This window comes from Canis lupus, chromosome 17, assembly GCF_011100685.1.
Source record: "Canis lupus familiaris isolate Mischka breed German Shepherd chromosome 17, alternate assembly UU_Cfam_GSD_1.0, whole genome shotgun sequence".
Lineage (NCBI taxonomy): Eukaryota > Metazoa > Chordata > Mammalia > Carnivora > Canidae > Canis > Canis lupus.
This window is the reverse complement of record NC_049238.1, coordinates 52,927,685-52,950,897: the sequence shown is the minus strand read 5'-3', so window position 1 is coordinate 52,950,897 and position 23,213 is coordinate 52,927,685. Positions and strand designations below refer to the sequence as shown.

General features: G+C 38.5%; 2 protein-coding genes across 4 annotated transcripts in view; both read left to right on the top strand.

The window, feature by feature from the left end:
* The window catches only part of CSDE1 (cold shock domain containing E1), a 39,471-nt gene extending 34,569 nt beyond the window's left edge, over positions 1–4,902 (top strand). For all 3 annotated transcript variants that reach the window (XM_038561840.1, XM_038561839.1, XM_038561838.1), the window contains 4 exons: positions 1,378–1,556; positions 2,135–2,298; positions 3,100–3,232; positions 3,590–4,902. In XM_038561840.1, the coding sequence (XP_038417768.1) occupies positions 1,378–1,556; positions 2,135–2,298; positions 3,100–3,232; positions 3,590–3,637 (524 nt within the window). In that variant the 3' untranslated portion in view covers positions 3,638–4,902. The remainder of the gene's footprint in view (positions 1–1,377; positions 1,557–2,134; positions 2,299–3,099; positions 3,233–3,589) is intronic.
* Positions 4,903–5,084: 182 nt separating this feature from the next.
* Positions 5,085–12,157, top strand: NRAS (NRAS proto-oncogene, GTPase). Its single transcript, NM_001287065.1, has 7 exons — positions 5,085–5,160; positions 5,668–5,795; positions 7,950–8,128; positions 10,292–10,451; positions 11,002–11,125; positions 11,467–11,508; positions 11,614–12,157. Exons 2-5 carry the CDS (start codon positions 5,685–5,687, stop codon positions 11,119–11,121), a joined length of 570 nt encoding a protein of 189 aa, NP_001273994.1. The 5' UTR covers positions 5,085–5,160; positions 5,668–5,684; the 3' UTR covers positions 11,122–11,125; positions 11,467–11,508; positions 11,614–12,157.
* The last annotated feature ends 11,056 nt before the right edge of the window (positions 12,158–23,213 follow it).

The window sequence follows — 23,213 nt, the reverse complement described above, 5'->3', positions numbered from 1 at the left end:
TGGTCTTTGAAGTAGGGTAGGCCTAGACCTGAACACCAGCTTTTCCACTTCCTAGCTATATAATCTTAGATTACTTAAACCTCTCCTAGCTCGGTTTCTTCATCTTTTGAAATGAGGATAATATCTTCAATCTAAGAAGATTCTGGAACGATTAAATATGAATCTGTAAGGGTTTAATAAATGGTAGTATTAACACTGCATCGGACCAGGTGTTTCTAATCCTGCATGACTTTATCTGTTGGAAGTATCTCCTTAAAAGTTTGTGGTTCTTGTATGTTTGGCAAGAAAACCTTCACTTACCCTATAATCCTGAAGAGAATTGTTAAAAGCATTTTCAGTTCTGAAGCTTCCACTTCCACCTGGTTTTTCCTCTTAATTTTTTTTGATTCAGTGGCTTCACCATCCAGGTGAACTGAGAAGCCACTGAACCTTTGGCACAGTTTTTATTCATAGCCTGTGCTGACTTCCAGCCAACTTTTTTTTTTTTATTTAATTTGAAAATTTTCATTATTCATTTATCTTTTTAAGTAGGCTCCACACCCAGCATGGAGCCCAATCAGGACTTGAACTCAAGACCCTGAGATCCAGACTTGAGCTGAGATTAAGAGTTCGACACTTAACTGATGGAGCCACCCAGGTGCCCCTAGGGAAGAGTGCTACAAAAAATACGGTGGCTTGTTTCTATAAATAAAGTTTTCTAGAAACAGCCATAGCCATTCTTTTATATATTATCTTTGGTTGCTTTCTCACTACGACAGCAAAGTTGAGTAGTTGTGACAGAAATAGGATGACCTACAAGCCTAAAGTGTTCACTGTTTTTTTAAGAAAAAGTGTGCTGAGCTCTGAACTAGGAGAAAAGTACCTGTTGGTTTGGGGGAGCCACAGACAAAAGAGGTAGAATGCCAAAGAAATTCACCCACCCATGCCTGACTTGTTTAGTGCCCAGTTAGGTGTGGGTCAGAAATATTTTGGACTGGTTGGCTCATATTGTGAACTAGAGAAGAAGATAATCCAGTGGGTCATGTTAGCACCCTGTTCTGCTTAAAATGCCCAAATATTTAGATAATAAGATTGTGAGTGCTATTATTTTTAATTTCATAACTGTGGTTTAAAACTGTTTATTAGGGGTCCCTGGCTACTAGTTCAGTCAGAAGAGCATGCAACTCTTAATCTCTCAGGGTCATGAATTTGAGCCCCATGTTGGGTATACAGATTACTAAAAAAATAAATTTTAAAACTGTTCATTAGCAAGTGTAGTATTACAAGTTCTCACTTGTTTTAATGATAGTATTTCATTGAAGCTTTATAAATTTCTTAGGACCATCAGCATTAGAACTATTGTGAAATACTAGACTTTGTGCCTGTTTCTCCTTACAGGGGATATGAAAGGTGAGGTCTATCCATTTGGCATAGTTGGAATGGCCAACAAAGGGGATTGCCTACAGAAAGGAGAGAGTGTCAAGTTCCAGTTGTGTGTCCTGGGCCAGAATGCACAGACTATGGCCTACAACATCACACCCCTGCGTAGAGCCACAGTGGAGTGTGTGAAGGACCAGGTAAGTGGTAGTATCTCTGGACCTGAACTTGATTCTTTTAGGAGTTGGTATAGATGTTACCCAAAACTTAAAAATTTTTTCATCCAAAGGAGAACTGTCAATATTCACTTGGTTTTTATTTTCTACTCCACCCCTTTTCAATGATTGGAGGTAGCTTGTAAAAATGTGAAGAAAACCATCTGAAAAGACAGTGGCAATATGAGCTAAAAGGAAAGTTACAAGTACTATTGATAACATTACATGATAGGGAAAGTAAATTTGGAGTGAGCTTTTTCAGAATAGAAAGACAAAGATGTTGTGTATTACTTTAGCTCAGAGTTTCTTTTGCAGTGATTTCAAAGATAGATTTCTTCCCTTGAAAGTTTTTCAGAAGCATATGCTGTTACATTCTAGCACAAGCAGCTAAACTGGAGCATCATCGGCATTAACACCATGTTTTATAAATCGACTTCTAGTTAGGGTCAGGCATTGTGCTTCATTCAGAGTGGAGTACTTTTCTGCCTTGTAATATGTCCCTGTTTTCAGCTGTAGTTTTTTTTTTTTTTTTTTTTTTTTTTTCCTCCTCCTCTTCCCCCCAGTTTGGCTTCATTAATTATGAAGTAGGAGATAGCAAGAAGCTCTTTTTCCATGTGAAAGAAGTTCAAGATGGCATTGAGCTACAGGCTGGAGATGAAGTGGAATTCTCAGTGATTCTCAATCAGCGCACTGGCAAGTGCAGTGCTTGTAATGTTTGGCGAGTCTGGTAAGTTGGGTTGGTAAACTCCCTGGACTGACTGTCTTTAAACTTCTGTAAACTCTGGTTTATCACACTTCTTCATTTTTCATGACTGCTTTTATTATCCTGCCACTTTCTGGTTATTTCTTGATCTTTCCTGTATCTTTTTTTTTTTTTTTTTTTTACCTCTAGTCTTCATTGTCTAAATTTTAGTCTTCATTGTCTAAATTTTAGTCTTCTAAATGTGGCCCAATGAAACATTAATTGGGTACATTGTATGTATTAGAACTTAAATATAGTAAAAACAAAAAAACAAAAAAACAAAAAACTTAAATATAGTAAGATTATATAGTCCTTGTTCTTAAAGGACTCTGTGTAGCTTTTTCTTCCATTAAACCATTTAAATGCTGCTTAAAATTCTAACTATATAGTTTAGCAATACTTTCTGTTTAAAAAATTTTTTAAATCCATAATGTTACCCTAAGAGGAGCTGGGAGTCTCTTGAAAATATTTCTACATACTTTTGTTCTCTAAGGTTTTTCACATCTACTACCTCATAAAGTGTCTGTGAAACTGGTTCTTCTAGTTGTGGACCAGTTCAGGAATGACCCTCACCCAAATGATCCTTCCAGTTCCTCCATAGTAATAAACCTTGAGTTAGTAATAAAAACATAAACAAAACTTGTCTGTCCTGTCTTGCTAGCTAGCTGGCTTGATGAGGCAAGAGTCCCCTCATTAAAACTGAGTCATTTCGGTAGAGAAAACACCTCTGCAAGTACTTGCTTTCTTCCCACCAAGAGTTGTTCTTGCCTCTTGATTTCATTATAGCGAGGGCCCCAAGGCTGTTGCAGCCCCACGACCTGATAGGTTGGTCAATCGCTTGAAGAACATCACCCTGGATGATGCCAGTGCTCCTCGCCTAATGGTTCTTCGTCAGCCAAGGGGACCAGATAACTCAATGGTATGAGGGACATATACAAGGTGCTGGGATAGGTGGGGGCAGCTGATAGACCATTATGCTACTCAGGGTCCTATTTTGGCATAGCTCAGCATTCAATGAAGCAGGGAACTTAAGGATTCTTTTTCAGTATTCAGTATGCTTAAAACTAGTTAAAACATCCTACACATTGGTTCAGACCCTAACAATAATTGTTCACAGTGAAAAGCACATTTCATGGTCTTCCTGATACTCAGATTTTACGTAATAGATCAGGAGGGCTTACTATGGATTTCCTCATCTGGGAAAGAAACGGTCGTGGTTACGATGATTAAAAGTAATGCTTGTATAGCCATTAACTACAGTTTTACTTCTTCACAGGGATTTGGTGCAGAAAGAAAGATCCGTCAAGCTGGTGTCATTGACTAACCACATCCACAAAGCACATCATTAATCCACTATGATCAAGTTGGGGGGATTCTGGTGAAGGGTTCTGAATATCTCCCTCTTCATCCCTCCCAAAATCTGGAATACTTATTCTATTGAGCTATTACACCAGTTTTAACACCTTCCTCGTGTTATGTTTAAAAAATAAATAAATTTAAGAAAACCATTTTAAAAATTATGCACAGTTGCAGCCTGGAAAACTTAAGGTGGCGCCTTATAGTATCAATTTTAGGAGCTTTATTTGGTGCATTTAACGCAACTGGTAATTGCAAAATCCACTTCGCCTGTGTAAGTGAAAATATAGACTGTTATCTTGTTGGCCCTATGAAATTCTGCACTTGGTATTTAGCATATACTCTACCTTCATTACTATCTGGCACGATGTTCTGCCTTAGCACTCAGTTGCATTCTTTTCCTTTTCTTTCCTGTTCATTATGCTTTAATTCTGAGGACCATATGAAGGTAGAATATATTAAAAATTAACAAAAATTATAAAAATTTGTATAGGCAAACCATTTCCTTAAGTTGATGGCCAAATGTTAAAATGTTATTTTTCATATCATTTATAATCTTGTCACAGTCCACTTAACGAAGTTTGGTTAGATTTCAGTGAAAATTATCTTCCAGAGTAGTTTCTTTTTTCCTGGGATTGGGGAGGGGGGGTAACTTTACTACAATTAGTATGTATGGTGCAGAATTTCATGCAAATGAGGTGTGCCAGCAGTGTGGTAATTTAATCGTATTTAAACAACAACAAAAAAAGAATGCACAAACTTGCTGCTGCTTAGATCACTGCAGCTTCTAGGACCCAGTTTCTTTTACTGATTTAAAAACAAAACAAAAAAAAAAATAAAAAAGTTGTGCCTGAAATGAATCTTGTTTTTTTTATAAGTAGCCGCCTGGTTCCTGTGTCCTGTGAAATACAGGCACTTGACCCTTGGTGTAGCCTCTGTTCGACTTTATATCACGGGAACGGATTGGTCTGATTTCTTGGCCCTCATCTTGAATTGGCCACATCCAGGGCCCCTGGCCAGTGGACTGAAGGCTTTGTCTAAGATGACAAGGGCAGCTCAGGGGATGTGGGGGAGGGCGCTTTTATCTTCCCCGTTGTCATTTGAGGTTTTGATCTTCTCTGGGTAAAGAGGCCGTTTATCTTTGTAAACACGAAACATTTTTGCTTTCTCCAGTTTTCTGTTAATGGCGAAAGAATGGAAGCGAATAAAGTTTTACTGATTTTTGAGACTCTAGCACCTAGCGCTTTCATTTTTGAGGCGTCCTGTGTGGGAGGGGCGGGAATGGGTGCGGCCCGCCGCGTGACTCCTGGGTCGGGGGCCCACGTGGCCGGGGCGGGGACTCGGGCGCCCGGGGCGCCGACTGATTACGTAGCGGGCGGGGCCGGAAGTGCCGCTCCCTAGTGGGGGCTGTTCATGGCGGTTCCGGGGTCTCCAACCTTTCTCCTAGTTGTGGTCCTAAATACGTCGGAAGCGGAGGCGGCGAAGCTTGAGGTAAGGTTCTGTGGTGTGTAGCGTTCGCCTTTGGAGCATACGGGCGCCTCCTTGTTGCCCGGAATCGAACGGAGTCTGCAGACCGGAGACAAAGGCCCTTGGGCGGGGGTCCTTCGTTTTAAGCCCTATGGGGGAGATTTTTGAAGACTGGTGGGGGTGGAAGACGAGGGGCCGGGCTGGAGGCTTCCCCACCGGAGCTGAGAAGACTTGCGGGAGGTGGAGGAAGGGGGGGGGGGTTCCTTTACCTTAGGCTGAGGGCGGGGCCCACGGACTGTTGAAAAATAGAGCAGGGTGGGGGTAGCCAGGCGACTAGCCACAATTCGGAGGCCCGCAGTAACCTGCGAGGGTTTCTGCGCTCCGGAATCACCTTGAGAGCCGAGTGGAAGTTCACGTGTATGCAGCCGATACATTTCAAACTCAACGTTTTAGTTACTATTGATTATAGAAAGCTTTTGAAGTTCTCTAGTTGTGGCTCGCCCATTAAACCTAATTGCTGCTTTCCCACAGGTTCTTGCTGGTGTGAAATGACTGAGTACAAACTGGTGGTGGTTGGAGCAGGTGGTGTTGGGAAAAGCGCACTGACAATCCAGCTAATCCAGAACCACTTTGTAGATGAATATGATCCCACCATAGAGGTGAGGCCGGGTGGTAGTGTGCTGACTGACCCTACCTCTGGCTTTTGGTTCCCCCCTGCACGTATCCTTTAGCCAAAGTGATCATCAAGAGAGAAAGTAGAAGTTATTTGGGGTGCTGCATTCAGGAGTACAATAACGAAGCTTTCCATGTTTGTGGAGAAGAGCTCATTTTTATTAATTGGTAAAGATTTTCTTAAAAATCGGCAGTTTAGTAAACTGTTGCATATTCATTGTTGAACTCATGACAGCTCTATTGAAAAGAAACAGGCCATACGTAGTAAGAGTGACTGAGTAATAGGATGTAGATAAAGATTCAAAAATCTAGGTGTTCTTCAATTTTAATTAGCTGGTTGAAGCAGCTGAGACTGGGCTGAAGTGGAAAGAACATGAGATTTTGAGTCACTGCCTAGATTTCTTTCAGTCCCTGTTTGTAGTTTATTTCATTTTGTTATATTGAGCAAATCACTTAAACTCTGAGCCTCATTTTCCTCATTTTTTAAAGTACCATAAACATGTCCTGCCTATCACACACACAAGAATGTTGAGGAAAAATCAGTATAAGTTTTTGTGTACGTTCATGTTATATATTGGCTTGAATAAATGGCATCTTAGGTCCTTTAAATAGAAGATTTATTCAGCTTAGAAATGTCTGACTAGAGATTTATTTTAATCCACACTGTGGTCTTTCTACTGCCTTGCCACTGAGTGTTTAATAGAAGCTAGCTATCATGGCAATTATTAAAAATTAATCATTAGTCCTTGGCAGAAATTTCATTTTAAGCTTAGCAGCATTAATAATTAGGACCTTTTAATATTCTTCTGAGTTGTGTTTATTGAAGGGTAATATACAGTAAAATACACAAATGGCGTAGCTATAGCTCAAGAACCAAAATTTTTTAAGTCCACAACTCAGAAATATAGACCATTTCCAGTGCCCCAGAGAGTTCTCCCATGCCACTTTCCAGTCAGTAAACCCCCACCTTGCCAGGAAATAACCACTTCTCTGACTTCTGTTATTGTACATTAGTTTGACTAACACCCACCTATATCATTTTAATTTTGCTTGTTTTCTTGGAACACTCATACACTTTATCATATTTTGTGCTTCCAGTTTTGGCAATGTGAGTTCTATGTTAATTTGAAAGTGTATTACAGTCCAATAGTGAAGTTGAGTTACAGACACCAATCAGTAAACTGGGAGACCAAGTCCCATTCTGTTTCTGGAGCCAGATCTTTACCAAGTGTGATGGGTTTTCTTTGAATTGAATTCCCAAAACATAACTATTAAAATACAAGTAAAAATTTTGTCTTAGGGCCAAATTGAAAACTTTTGAAACATGGGATCCCTGGGTGGCTCAACGGTTTGGCATCTGTCTTGGCCCAGGGCACGATCCTGGAGACCCAGGATAGAGTCCCACATCGGGGTCCCTGCATGGAGCCTGCTTCTCCCTCTGCCTGTGTCTCTGCCTCTCCCTCCCTCCCTCTCTCTCTGTCTCTCATGAATAAATAAAATCTTTAAAAAAACAAAACGAAACACCTTTGAAACATAAATATGTATGATCTATGCATGTTTTTCTTCCTGAAGAATTATAATTATATACCTTATTTGAAACCTTTAGGAATTTGATTCAGGAATATTTCCCAAAGGTAAAAATCCACCATGATTAGAAAAAGATTTTTATGGTATAATCTTGTTCAAAATAAAAGGTATTTGTATATTTAGTCATAAATGTAAATGACACTGTGCCCAGGGCCAGGTATAATTGGTGGAGGTATGTTTAGAATTTTAAATGTATAATAATTAAGAAAAGTCCAGTTCATACCTTAGTAAAATACATTGTGAAACCTAATCCCGAGTCTAACTTTAATAGAGCTGTCTGAATTACCACATTTTTTTCTCTTTCCAGGAACAGAATGGCCACATTTTCCTTTCTGCAGGCATATAGGATTTGGGGATTTTTTTCCTAGGGTGACATTAAGTATGTTCTCTTGTGATTATATATTAGGAGTTTGAGGGACAAATTCCTAATAGAGATGGAAAGAACTCAGCTAGGAGCTTATCTAACCTTGGCAATAGCATTGCATTCCCTATGGTTTCTAATAAAAATGAAATTTTCCTCTCTCATTGCCATCTCCTACCCTCCACACCCCCAGGATTCTTACCGAAAACAGGTGGTTATAGACGGTGAAACCTGTCTGTTGGATATACTGGATACAGCTGGTCAAGAAGAGTACAGTGCCATGAGAGACCAATACATGAGGACAGGCGAAGGCTTCCTCTGTGTATTTGCCATCAATAATAGCAAATCATTTGCAGACATTAACCTCTACAGGTACTAGGAACATTTTTCTGAAAGAATGATCTATAAGTGTATTCTGAAGCTTTGTGGGGGAACAGGAAATGAGGATACCGCATTAGGGAATATAGCGTTTTTAATCATGAGAAGAGTTGGTTTCATATTGTTTAACATTGAGGATCTGGGGTTATCACTGAAAGTTAATATTGGAATTTATTTTATATAATACACTATGGCTAGAATGTGTGATAATACTTAAATTAAGCTTACTAATGAGATAATTCAGAACTAAAGGTATTGGTATGAGAGGTCACAAAGGAATTTCAGAGAGGAAAACGTGTCTGAAAAATAGTTGTCAGTCATAGAAAAGAGAAAATGATAGGAAGAAATGGATGGGAGTAGATAAAGAGGAAAGATGGTCTTTCTCAATAGAACCATAAAGTTTCAAAGCTCACTCAGACCATAAAAAATTCTAGTACAACATCCTTGTTCAGATTCTGATAGAGTTGCAGGAAGTGGTTTGTTAGGTTTTCAAAGTCATAGTTGTTACTAGTAGCAGAGCCAGGACCAAAAACCCAGGGCTCCATTTTCTTAGCTCTATGTTCCTTGAGCAGAATAATATAATGGGTTGAAATTTGGCCCCATCATCTGTTGCCCATGGGACTTTGGGGCAAACTCTCAAATGTATGTGCCTCAGTGTCATTATCTATAATATGGAGAGAATAGTACCTGCCAAGAGTTGTAAAAATTACAAGTTAATAAACATGTTAATAACCCAGAAAAGTATCTAGCACATAGTAAATGCTATGCAAGTGTTTTCCTGACAGCCTGCAGTCCTGGCTTGTGCTCCGTCGGTATGGTATGATGATGTCTGCTCATGGAAACAAGCTAGTCCAAAACTTCAGTGAGGTTTTTTCCTGCCTAAACCTGCTCTATTCTTCATTTGCTCTCTGGAAATAATAAACAATATGTAAGAAAATGTCCCAACACTTGTCAAGTGTCCAACACTTGTCAAACATCTAATATTTGTTGAATTTCTAGAAGTCTTTTTCCCTCTTAGGTGGTCTTAAATTATGCTTTATAATAGGCCACTGCCATTACACCAAAGGTCAGTTCTGCAGACAGCCATTGTAACACAGGTTCAGCACATGACTTTGTAATCCAAGGGTAGGGTCTGGAACAGTACTGTGCAGTATGGTAGCCACAACCTTATGTGATTATTTCAATTAATTAAAGTTAAATAAAATTGAAAAATCAGTTCCTTGACCATATAGCAAATGACTTCTCAAGTGTCCAGCAGCTATACATATGACTAGTGGATATAGTTGGACAGTGCAGATAGAACCTTTCCATCATCGTGAAAAGTTCCATTGGACAGTATTGGTCAAGAGGATCTAGAGCAAAGTTTCCAAACTGCTGTATGGTATGTCTTATATGTTATTGAGGGGAGTGCTGTAAATTGGGAGTTCCAGATCCTTTAGTTACCCTTTAATAACAGTTCTGGTGTTTTCTGTTTGGTATCTTGGACTTCCAGCTATAATATTGTTGGAAGAAAATGTTTGGATACCACCTACCTAGAGAAGTGGATAGACTGCCTTTGATTAAATATGGTCATTCTCAAGAAAACCTCAAAAAGTTATTTTGAGGCAGTAAGCTTTACTTTTTATACTTCAGATCTTAATCTAGAGTGTGATTTCAAATTGCCAGTTAAATCCAGAGCCAAGCTCTTTGGAGAATCAAGGAGCCTAACAAGGGTGTGTGTCAAAAAAGAATAGAATAGGGGCGCCTGGATGACTCAGATGATTAAGCGTCTGCCTTCAGCTCAAGTCATGATCCCAGGACCTGGAATTGAGCCCTACATCAGGCTCCCTGCTCAGCCAAGGAGCCCCTCCTCCCCATTTGTGCTCTCTCTCTCTCTCACTTAAATAAAATCTTTAAAAAAAAAAAAAAGAACAGCCATCCATTTCCACTAGAAGGTGAACCAGAACTTGGCTTCCCTATGGCTGCTGCATCAAATCTAAACCAGTCTACCTAGTATGCATGGTCCCTTATAATTAGGGAAAAAAGTGAAACTCCATACTAGACAATAATAGGGCTAAATAAAATTCATTAGAATCTTTTTTTTTCTTACCTGCTCATGCTTTCCTAAAAACCTACTCTTACGTTATGATAACATAATCCTTTTTTTTATTTTTTAAGGGAACAGATTAAGCGAGTAAAAGATTCAGATGATGTACCTATGGTGCTAGTAGGAAACAAGTGTGATTTGCCAACAAGGACAGTTGACACAAAACAAGCCCATGAACTGGCCAAGAGTTATGGGATTCCATTCATTGAAACCTCAGCCAAGACCAGACAGGTACAGCAGAGCTTTGAGCATCTGGCGTGGGTTTGTTTAATGCAGAAAAAGTGTTAATACAGAGATAGGATCCATAGTCTTTGTTCTTACGGATTTTCAATATTCTGTTTTTAATCTTCTGTTTAAATGCAAAATGAACTGATGAATATTCTGGTGTGGTATCTTACTCATTAACATGCTAATATTACTAAATATTACTAAGATGAAGACTCTTGATTAAAGATACTTAGAAATATTAGACATTTCTTCATCAGCACCAGCCAGTGTTTAGGGCTTTTGCTCTCCTGAATCGATTATTTAGATCTGATAGTTCAGTATGACCCATGTTACCCATCTCCCTGTACTTGAATGTTATTTTTGCAAAATAGGCCATTCGTATATTAGTCTTTTAATGTGATTCAATAAGAATGCTAAATTTGGTGTCCTCTTCTTAAATCACCCTATCTTCATCAGCTAATTGGAATTTTAAAGCCACATAAAGAAGTACAAAAGAAAGAGCTTACAACTCGGATTGTGTCTATTAAGCCGTCATTATTATGTTCTTTTATAGGGTGTCGAGGATGCCTTTTACACACTGGTAAGAGAAATACGTCAGTACCGAATGAAGAAACTCAACAGCAGTGATGATGGGACTCAAGGTTGTATGGGGTTACCATGTGTGGTGATGTAACAAGGTGAGCATGTGGTCTCCTGACACAATTATGAATTTTATGATTTAGCATCGGACGATTTGGAGGATTTGCTGTTATATTTTCTATGTTGCTATTTAACCAAGAGTGTCTGCTCATTTACAGTTGTAAAATATTTTCCTGATGTCATGCTTTCTGAGAGTACTGAAGTCTAAACTTTTTAAAGCATTGAAGTGTTTTATAGACATTATTAAATAATATTGGACACTAGACGGTGTTATGAAAAGTATGCTACCTTACCACATTCTTGGCACAGATTAGGAGTTGGAAGAATCACTACATCAAATCCCGATTATAATGACGTGGTATGTGTTCTTTTCTTATAGACACTTTTAAAGTTCTAGCATCAGAAAAGAGCCACTGTCAAGGTAGGACAGGTTTGGAAATGAATATATTATCATTCCTGTTGATTTCTTAGCCTTGTTTTTCTTATATTCTCTATGCTACTTACACAAATCCTGTCTTCATTTTAGCTGCACTGACACCCTGGTCCTGACTTCCCTGGAGGAGAAGTATTCCTGTTGCTATCTTCAGTCTCACAAAGAAGCTCCTGCTACTTCCCCAACTCTCAGTAGATCAGTACAATGTTCTCTATTTGAGAAGTTCTCCGAACAACTACCTCCTCACTTGGTTGTCTGACCAGAGAAATGAACCTCTTGTTCCTTCCCGCTGTTTTTCCACCCTGAATTCTCCCCCAACACACATAAACAAACCTCTGCCATCCCAGGTTTTTCATCTGAAAAATAATTCATGCTCTGAAACAGAGAACAAAACTGTAGACATGAAATTCTGTAGGAAACAAGGTCTTGAGCTCAAAAGTAGCAACTGCTGGTGACCTTTTTTTCCCCCCTTTTTACTGTTGAACTTGGAACTATGTTGGTTTTTGGAGAAATGTCATAAGTTACTGTTTTGCTGAGAATATAGTTAAGTTGACATTTGGTTTGTTTGTAATATCATTAGCTATTTTCTATAAATTGGCATCTGCTCTGCATTCATAAATACACGAGTGAATTCTGACTTTTGAGTCTATTCTAGTGTTCTTGACTTTCACATAATTAAATCTAACTCTTGCAGCAAAGTGCCTTTTTCTTAGAAGTGGTTTGTAGACTTGCTTTATAATACTTCAGTGGAATAGATGTCTCAAAAACCATAATACATGGAAATGAATGTCTGAGACACATCTATAACCTGTCTACCTTTGAGGGAAAGACATACCGATGTGATAGCAGATGCCATTTCTTATGTGTATGAAGTTGGATTTCCAGAGACCTGATTTGGGTCTCTTCCAAGAGAAAGGTGAAACTGGAAACAATTATGAATAATTTCACTTAATTTTTACTTAATATCTACTTTGGGGGAGGGCAGGGGGTAGGTTACCACTTAAAAATGTATGCAATTTGTTTCTTCTAGCTTACTGATAATGAACTTCCATTCATATTTAAATTTAGGTCATATATGAAAGCTCTGCATTTGCTGCAGGTGTTCAAAATTGAAACACTTTAATGCAGTTTTATTTAATAGCTATGATTAATGATTTTCAAGCCTCAGATGTATTAACACAAATTTTCACAGCATATCATGGTATTTTAATTATGTATATAATTGCCCTCATTCCCTTTCTCACCCCACCCTGTCCCTCACCCCACCACAGTGGCGGCTTGGTGTTTCAGTTGAGTAAAGCATGGTGCTAAGAGCCCAGGGTCACAGTTTCAAAACTTGAGCAAGCCAATTAGCATCACAGAGAGAGAAATCCTTCCATGTTTGCTTATTGCACCAATAACTCCAGCTAGTAGTTTTGCCAGATGCATAATGTTAGTCCTGTAAGGAAGGAAGAGGTCAGTTAGCACAAATCCTTTACCATGCATGACTGGAAAACTTGCCATCTTGAGGAGGGTCAACCTAGAGGTTTTTATATATAAAGTATTTAGACTTTTTTCAGCCATGTGGAAACTCTGAATTAAACCAATTCTTTTTTCGTTATTTTGAAAATGAGGATGCCTCAGATCAAAAATTTTTTAATTATCTCTATTCATAATATTCTTTGAAGGGCTCAAAACAGGATGTTGATGAATTAGCCTGTGCATACCAGATAATAAGCTGATGAGTTTGTTCAAAACAAGGATAGCCTTTCTATTGAAATTGCTGTTTGAGAAGGCAATGGAAAATAGAATTAATTGCTAGTTATGAGGATTTGGAGGTAGAGCTTTTCTGTTTACAGATAATTTCATGGTAATTCTAATGAAAAATAGACTTGGAAAACTTTTGGTAAAAAAGACTAGTTCCAAAATGGCTACTTTCTGTTCTGGTCTTCTGATGTGTAAATATTTAGTGAGGTCCTCCATCTTCTAAAATGAATTTTCCTATAAGTAAACTCCACATTGCCTTGAAATGAATTCTGCAGAGGGGAAGAAACATCAACTGTGCCCAGAGTGGAATAAATCCAGAGAGTTGTATTCCTCAGTAATTTTGAGAGCTTTCACATAATAGTCAACACCTGTAGACAGAAACTCGGCTGCTCTGTTTCCGCTTCTCGTGGAACCTAGATTGAGGCTTATCACCTCTGTCCTTGTCATTGTCTTCCACCTCTTCCTCCTCTGCTCTGTGTGACTGACAGTAGGATTCTTTTTTTAAATATCAAATTTAGGGGAAAAGATACTCATTTTAGCCCTAATAAGGATGTACTTTACGGTTTTTTTCAAGTATGTTCTAAGCACAGAAGTATATAAATGGGGCCAAGATTCAGACTTCAAAATGTTCTTTTAATAGCTTCTTAAGAAGTTAGGTGTAGGTGTGAATTTTGGCGCAATAGAGTGACAGACTTATAAATGCTGAATGACTTCAGTTGGTGTGAAATAAAGTGTTGTTTTTAGAATATGTTTGTAATTGCTGAAAACAATTGCAGTTTACCTCAAAATCTGAAGAGTCTCTTTCCCCCAAGTTAAGTGCCTGGCCAGCTGTTATGAATTACATACTACTTTGTGTGTGTTTGTGTTTTAAAGGTTGCACCTTCAAGAGTGTGAAAATAAGATGCTCTGTCTAAAGGCTACCATGCCTAATCTGTAAATGAAACTGTTAAGTGCTGTATTTGCTCCAGCAGCATACTCTAGAATGTTACTTGCTAATATAATATCATACTTATTACAGTTTTCACTTTGGTGTAATAGATAAAATTATTCCCGGTATGTATTTTAGTGGGCCCATGTTTAGTCTTTCATCATCCTTTAAACTGCTGTGAATTTTTTGTCTTGACTTGAAAGCAAGGATAGAGAAACACTTTAAAGAGATATTTTGGTTTTTTCCCATTCCAGAATTTGTGAGCATAGTCATATTTTGCTTTGCATTTACAGTCATAAACTCTCAAGCTGGCAGCTACAACCAAGAACCAAAAAATGGTGCATCCTGCTTCTTGTAATTCATCTCTGCTAATAAATTATGAGAAGCAAGGATAATTAATTAGGGGAAATATGTTATTTAGGTGGTTTCTATAAGCAAGGGACTATAATTCTTGTACATTGTTTTTCATCTTTGCTGTTTCTTTAAGCAGTCTAATGTGCCACAAAATTATTTTTTAAGGTGTTTCCTGTAAGGATTGTTTTAAAGGTGTTCTCATTATGAGTAGTTGTAGATATGTTTCAAAATATAACTGGTGATTTTTAAAGGCCTGAGTACTGACCTAAGAAGCAATTATATGAATTCTACTCTGGAGGGAAGAGAGGATGTTAATGGAAATTGTTTGACTTTTACATTTCTGTGCCATCGAATATAGGTAAAAATACCAATTGTGCAATTCTGCTGTTTAAACAGAAACTATTGGCCTCCTTGGCCCTAAATAAAAGGGGCTGATATTTTAAGTTGACTATTTTATTGTAAATTAATCCATCCTAATTTTTAAAAATTGATTGAATGTTTTTCTTGTTATATGTTGAAAAATAAAAACTGGAAGTTCTTTGCTTAGTCATAATTCTTTTTTCGACTGAAGTGCCTGTATTGAAAGCTAATATCAGTTTTAGACTTTGGGATATGACATTTGGACAATGTTTGGAAGACCCACGTTTGTAAAATATATCAAAACCTGCTTTTAAACTATTACCTTGGGGGTGATTCATAGCCATGATCCATAGCTATGATCCATAGCTATATGTACTAATATGAAGTGCTTGAAACTATCTTTGGAAATCTTTTGTTCTATTTTTGCATTACTGTACAATCTGCCAATCTTAGTATCATTAGAAGAATGTTGGTATAGGAGTCAAAGAACGTGGGTTCCAACTATAATTTTACTACTCTGGCCCATAGTTTCCTCATTTGCGGAATAGTAAAGTTGAATTAGTATATCTCCGATTCCCCGCCCTAATTGAGATGTAATTACTTAAAAAAACAAAAAACTTCATACCTAGTATTTTCCACCTAATACTGGACTACTGTGATTACGAAGATTTTGGTTTATTCTACCAAAAACATTTTTACTTTCACTTTTTCTTTAAAAGAGGACAAGGAAGGAGGATATCATTAATATTTGGCTGAATTAAGCGCAAAAATAAATGTAAATGACAAAATACTGTTTCTATATAGGACTAGTAGGAACTACAAACATTTTAGATTATAAAATGTAAGTGAAACACAGATTATGGGCTTTGTATATCTAAAATATTTCCCCCTTAAATCAATCACCTGTGCCTACTATCATTTATTTTCTGCTAATATTTGATCCCTTAGTAGAGAAAAAAGAAAGAAAAGGATGTTTTCTGGCTTCTGCTGATGGCTGCTATTCTGTTTGTCAAAATGAAGCTACAAAGAGACATGATGAAAAGGTAGCTTAGGAAGCTTGTTTATTTGTAATATGTGGAGACCTTCCATGCATCTTCTGTGTTGTTAAGATTTCTGTTCTTAGAAAAGCAAAACCCAAGGTCATTAAAAGGCTAACATAGTTAGATGAGCTATTTGATATCCCTAAGTATGGATAAAAGGGCCAAGAGGCCATGCTAGTGACTGAGCATTTTGCAAAACTGCTAAAGAGACATTTCAGAGTGTCTAACTTCATGACTTAAGAGCACAAGATCGGTGTCCATTGTATCCAAGTGGGTAAATATGCCTTGTATTGCTTTAAAAATAACTGAGCACTGAAATGTGGTAAGAGCAAACTGGAACTCTAGGAACATAGGAAGTACAGGAAACAAATCCCTTTTGCAGTGCCAAAAGGAGCACTAAAAAGGTTCAGATTCATGAACTGGAAGTAAACCTCACAAATGGATCATTCTTACCTGGAGATTGTGTATTCGTGATTACTTCACACTTGTGCCAAAACAGTTTATTAACCCACCACATGTAATTTTTCAACTTAAAAGACTTAAAGTAGTATAAATACTCCAGTATAAATACAGTGTACCACCAATTTGTGGGAGTGTAGAAAGAGAACAAGAAGTAGCACTCACCCCGTTGGGAGTTAAAGTGATATTAAATGTTTCTCAAATGTTTCTAAAGATAGAGGTGGCTACCAGCCTGACTGCCTACCAAGGGAGGACTAGGTTGGGGCCTAGCACTTGCCTCCTAGAGCCTTTAAGCACAGGAGCCTGAAATACTATCCAACTTAGGAAAAGAACTCTAGAATGGCTGCTGTGAAAGGGATACAATTTGGCACTATTGACCCTTTCTCTAGACTCTACAGATGTGTGAGTTACATCTAAGTCCCAAAGAAAACTTGCACATCGTTTTAAAACATCTTAGTACAAGTTGATTCTCTACATTTATAGCTGAGACCTGACAGCCCTGATTTTTTTTTTTAATCAATGGAATGAAATTTAAAGACACCTTCAAAGTTAGATCAAGAACTCTCATAAATGTATGCTTGTTTTGCCTGTGAATTTGAGGAGTTTGACATTTAATAAAGTCCAAAATGAAACTCTAGTATATGAACTAAAGTTACCAACACCTGTGCCTGTGCCACCCCACTGTACCTGGTGTGACACTTCCTCTCAGAGAACCACATTTGGATCCCCACTGTACGGCAGAGCCACATGCCCTAGCAAAATATATTTGGTTCAGTGGCTCACTAAATTTTCCCTATAACTTTCCTTCCTAATTCCTTTAGCAAGTTTTTATTGAATATCTATTATGTGCTTGGACGCACAGTAGCGAACCAGATAGACATTGGTTCCTTATTCATCTGTTATGTTCTATTGAGAGATCACTAAAACAAAACTTCTTAGTTGGAATTTGGTGGTCATTTCAAAGACTCTACCCAGTTTTCCTGACTCCTTCCCAGTCTTTCTCAGAATGCTGAAGGCTACCCAAGACACACAGAAATTTTTCATGCCTCATTGCCATTTGGGCCTCTCCGTTTCAAATCAAGTTTCTGTAGAAACACAAACTATATAGCTACACGACTTCAAAGTGCTCTTACGAACCTCATCTCACATACTCCTCAACAGCAAGGTGATACAGAAATGGTCTCCATTTCACTGCTGGGAAAACCAAATCTCCTAAAAATGGATGGATTTATTTAGATTTGAGCCCAGGTCTCCTGATTTCAGGTCCTGTGCTCTTTTTGGTTCACTTAATGTTGAAACCATGCTTCTCAAAGCCCTTGAAGTCTCATAAAGAAGACTTCTGAGGAAGCCTGAGTGAATGGAGCCTGAGTGAATGCTCTCTCTCCTTTGTCCCCCTAATTCAACCAAAGCAGTCCACTTTCATCCATTTTTCATGTTGGGCTTTCATTCAAGATTTAGTTTGAAGATTTCATAAGAAAAAGTTCAAACACCACTTGACTTCACCAATCTACTTCTACAAACATCTCTCAGTGGGGAATCACTAGGTCACATCCTCATATCCAGTCCAGAACACAGTACCCTCTAGGCACAGTCATGGTCATTGCACAACTAAGCAATAGTGAGGCAGGATATAACACCTGGTTCAGAGCCCCCACTCGAGCCAGAATACCTGAACTACTGCTTACCAGTAACTGTAAGCTTTTGGGCAAGTCAACCTCTCTATATCTAAATTTCTTCCACTGTAAAACAGAGGTAATAATAGTTCCTCAAAAGACGATCGTAAAGGGGCACCTGGGTGGCTCAGTTGGTTAAGTGTCTGACTCTTGATTTCAGCTCAGGTCATGATCACAGGGTTGTGAAATCAAGCCCCACAGGGGGCTCCATGCTGGGCATGAAGCCTGCTTAAGATTCTCTGTGCCCACCCTCCTCCAGGCGCATGTGCACATGCACTCGCTCTCTCCCTCTCTGAATCTCCCTCCCTCTCTCTCTCAAAAAAAAAAAAAAGACTATTATGAAAATTAGATTAGTTAATACATGTTTAAGGAAAAAAAAAAAAAAAAGCTTGGAACAGTCCTCAGTGCAATTCCCATCGCAGGAACCCCAAAGGATGCCTCCCTCTCACTTCCAACAGAACACTCTACACTGTTAGGTTTAGATTGTTATGTTAAAAGCAAATTGCTAAATTTAGCATTTACAATTCCATTCAAGAGACAGAAAACAAAGTTTGTCTCACGGAAAAGGATGAGTCTTATACATTTGACTTCTTTATTTTTAGGCATGTATGGGAAATTATTACGGACAGGAAAATGAGGCTGAATCCAGTAGAATTCCACAGGTTTTGTTATACTCCAAACGAAAACTGATTACTTAGATATTAAGTAACTCTTACATACTTCTAACAGGGTGACAAAAACAGTCCATAGATGCTGCTGGCAAAAGAGTTGTGTTCCCAAACCAGAACTTGTAATGAACTCAGAACCGCTCCCACTAAGGCGATGGAACAGAAGGTGCAGTTAGTTGATCCTGAGAGCACACTTAGGGGCCCCCCCCCTCCAGCCCCATTGGCAACTTTGGCATCTCTGAGCCGATGAGTAATGGGGGACACGGAGAAGGGTGGGGTGAAAGGCAGGCTGGAAAGGGGTGGGAGCTAGCTCCCAGCGGGTTCCACAGCAGGAAGGGAGACCTGCTAAAGCAGAAGGGCTCTGTATAGATCACAGCTCCCAGCTGCCATGCCTTTTTGTCTAACCCTGAAGCCATGGTCAGTACCCATCCTCCCTATCTGACAGTGACTGAACATAGTAGGGTACTAGAGTTGGGCCAATTCTGCTCCCTACATGACTCCTTGAATGGGCAGTCCTTGTGAGGAACTCCCCATGGGCCTGGCCAAAACTTTCCCAGACTACAATCTGAGGCTCTTTCTATTTATCCTCCTCCTTTCCCTCTCTCCTCTTATACCTGTCAGATCGCATCGCACTATGGTCTGAAGACTTTCCCTGCTGACTACTGCTCCCTCCTCTTTTATCTTTCACAGGCGTTACCCCAATAAATTTCTTGTATGTCTCACTTCTATCTCCAGTTCAGGATTCCCTTCTGAGCTCCAAAGCCAAATACCTAACTGCTGACTGGACATTTCCACTTTGATGAGTTAAGCCAGATATTATTGGTTTTGGCCTTAATCCTAACTATCCTGTTGTATTATCTTCCTACAATCACAAGAAAACTTGAGACTTATTCTTGACAGCTCCTCTTCCATCACCATCCATATCCAATTTGTGTGGTTTGATGGTCTTGTCCTCAAAATAGGTCACATCTGTCACTTCCACTGCAGTTCTACAGTGATTGTCTCAGTTTAAGCCTTTCTCATCTTCAACCAAAATTTCCAAAAATGACCTTTTAATGGTTTTCCTTCCTCCAGCTTTTCTCCCTTCCTAACCATACTGTCACCAAAGGGATCTCCTGAAATGCAATTTCCTGCAATGCAAATAGGTCATACAAGAGACAGGAGACAATACAATACAGAAGCAACACACGAAGGCTTTGGCTTAGAATGAATCTAAGTTCAAACCCTGACTCTGCCTCTCTTGATTAGCCTCAGTTACTTCATTTGAAAAATGAAGATTAGGGATGGCTCAGTGATTGAGTGTCTGCCTTTGGCTCAGGTTGTGATCCCGGGGTCTTGGGATCAAGTCCTGCTTTGGGCTCCCTGCAGGGAGCCTGCTTCTCCCTCTGCCTGTGTTTCTGCCTCTCTCTCTCTGTGTCTCTCATGAATGGATAGATAAAATCTTTATTTAAAAAAAAAGAAAAAATGAAGATTAATAATAATAGCTACCACATAGAAACGTTGTGAAGATTAAATGAGATAATAAACATAGGTTAATTGGGGAAAGTTATATGGTCAAAATATATTTTAACTCATTTTTTATTCATTGTTTTTTTTTTTTTTTTTAGTAAGCTCACACCCAGCATGGAGTCCAACATGGGGCTCAAACTCACAACCCTGAGCTGAGATCAAGAGTCAGACACTTAACTGAGCCACCCAGATGCCCCTGTTATTACTTCATATTGTTCCTGAAAACTTTTCAGTGGTTCAGCCCCAGGGCTATAATGATTACATTCAAAATCCTTAGTATGGGGCACCTCCGTGGCTCAGTTGGTTAAGCATCCGCCTTCAGCTCAGGTCATGATCTCAGGGTCCTGGGATTGAGTCCCATATCAGGCTCCCTGCTCAGCAAGGAGTCTGCTTCTCCCTCTACCCATCCCTCTGCTTGTGCTCTCTCTCTCTCTCTCTCTCTCAAATAAATAAATTAAATCTTTAAGAAAAAAAAAAAAAAACATGGTACGATTTTGCCTCAGTTTTCTCCCTGTATCTTGGCAGGAATCTTCTCAAACTCTATCCTTCCATCACAACCATACTGAACCTATTGCAATTCCACAAATGAGTCATGAATTCTTGAAAATAGTGCATTTTTAAAAAAGGGTCTGGGCCCTGCAACAGATTGGTATATAAGCCTTTGAAGTTGGGTGATGGGGAATGCTGATAGGATAAGAGCATGAAGTAACTAGGGCAATCCCATAAATTTGAGGAAATCTGTTTTCTCTATAGCATTACACAGTCATGGAAATTTACTCAAGAAGTTCTTAAATTATCTTTTTGAGGGGAGAGTGGGCAATTTTCTATAAGTGCATTATAATATTTATGTGGAAAGAGGTCTTGGTGACCCACTAGAGACTTGTATGAGGTATCTAAATATCTACCGAAATCTAAACAGTTCTGAGAAGAGATCTACTTCTGTCCTCTGTTCTCAGTTACAGAATTGCTTGAAAACCATCTCCCATCATTAGAAATCATGTCATTTTGTTCTCTTCATAGCACCCATTACTACCTGAAATTACATTGCCCATTAGAATATAGAAAGAGGCCTTGTCTTTCTTGTTCACTATACATATGCCATTGCCCAGGACAATATCTGGTTAGGTTTTCAAAAATTGAGGCCACACAACTAGTAAGAATTGAGATATGTCTAGAACCGAAGTCTCCCTGACCTTACCCACTAAACTTGAGTGTCCTTGAGTATCCAAGAAATACTTATTGATCCAATAAATGAAGAGTCAATGAATGGGCTTTTTTAAAAAGATTTATTTATTTATTTATTTGAGTGAGAGAGAGAAAATCTCAAGCAGACTTGGCACTGAGCATGGAGCCCAATATGGGGCTCAATCCTATTACTCTGAGATCACGACCTGAGCCGAAACCAAAAGTCAGACGCTCAACCAACAGAGCCACCTCAATGAATGTTTTTAAATGGTGAATATAAGGATCAAAGTAGTGTTTTATAAAGATATAATCTGGTAGTATTACAATATGGTTTGGAAGCAGGGAAAATAATTAAGAATCTATTGCAGTCATCTGAATTTGAGGTGACTAATGACTTCTCAGAATTACATTAGCTGCCAGTAGCCAAAAACCTGACTAATCAGTGCCAAAAACAAATTTATTTTTCTTATATACAGTTAACTCTTGAGCAACATGAATTTGAACTGCCCACATCCACTTATACACAGATTTTTTTATAGATACTGTACTGTAGATGGATTTCCTTTTCTTTATGATTTTTCTCTTCTTGAGCTTACTCTTTATATTATATAGAGTATATATTACATATAACATATATGCAATATAATGTAATTATAGCACATATAATTGTATATATGTATATATAATTATATATGTATGTATTATATTACATATAACACACAAAATATGTGTTATCAACTCTTTATGTCATCGGTAAAGCTTCTGGTCAGCAGTAGGCAATTAGTAAAGTTTTGGGGAAGTCAAAAGTTCATGTGGATTTTCGACCACGCAAGGGGGTGTGAAGAAGGCTATCAGTACCCCTGACTCCAGCACTGTCTGAGGATAAACTGTATTAGGAAGTCTGCAGGTGTGTTGTCCGGAGCTAATATGGTGACTTCTGGGTGTCATCAGGGACTCTGGCTCTTTCTTTATGCTCAGGCATTCTTTACATCTGGCCTTTGTCCTGTTTGTCATTTGTGCTACAACAATGATTGATTTGCACCCACACCAATTTTTAAAATTTCAGACAGGAAGAAGAAGCAAAAGGACAAAAGGCAGGACATATGCCAGCTAAGCTGACCTCTTTTAAAAGAGCGTTTTTAGACATGCCACGCAGCAATTCTGTTTATATCCCATTGGCCAGACTGTGCTATGTGGCCACCTCTAGTTGCATGGAAGTTTAGCAAATACAGTTTTGCTGAGTACCTTAGTGTCCAAACCAAAGAAGGTTTTACCAATAAGAAAAAAAAGGGAAAATGACTTTTGCATAGACAACCAGAAAGGGAATGGGAAAATTGGAGGGTAACATATAAAGATAAAAATCACTAAGGAGACATGAGATTGGGGAAGGAAATATTTGGTTTGGATATATCAATTAGTAGATACCACTGGGAAATCCAGGTGGAAATATTGCCCCCAAAATTGGAAAAGGATGAAAAAATGTTTTGGTTCAGTAACAGCATTGTAATATGTTCTGATGTCGTCAGTTAAAAGGAGATGATTACCATAAAGGTGGGCAACAATTCAGTTTTGCCAACAGAGAGGCTTGTCCCAATTTTTAATAGGAAATACTAGTAGAAAAATCACCCAGTCTATGTCCATTCAGTCTATTTCAAATCTGAAGTTCCAATCTTTGCTACTTTTTTTTTTTTAAGATTTTATTTATTTATTCATGAGAGACACACAGAGAGAGAGAGAGAGAGGCAGAGACACAGACAGAGGAGAAGCTCCA

What these genes read in the sequence shown, in the direction of transcription:
- NRAS (NM_001287065.1), top strand. Translation starts at nt 5,685, where the DNA reads ATGACTGAGTACAAACTGGTGGTGGTTGGAGCAGGTGGTGTTGGGAAA. An exon ending in AATATGATCCCACCATAGAG is followed by an intron (nt 5,796 to 7,949) that starts GTGAGGCCGGGT and finishes CCACACCCCCAG; the next exon opens with GATTCTTACCGAAAACAGGT. An exon ending in GCAGACATTAACCTCTACAG is followed by an intron (nt 8,129 to 10,291) that starts GTACTAGGAACA and finishes TTATTTTTTAAG; the next exon opens with GGAACAGATTAAGCGAGTAA.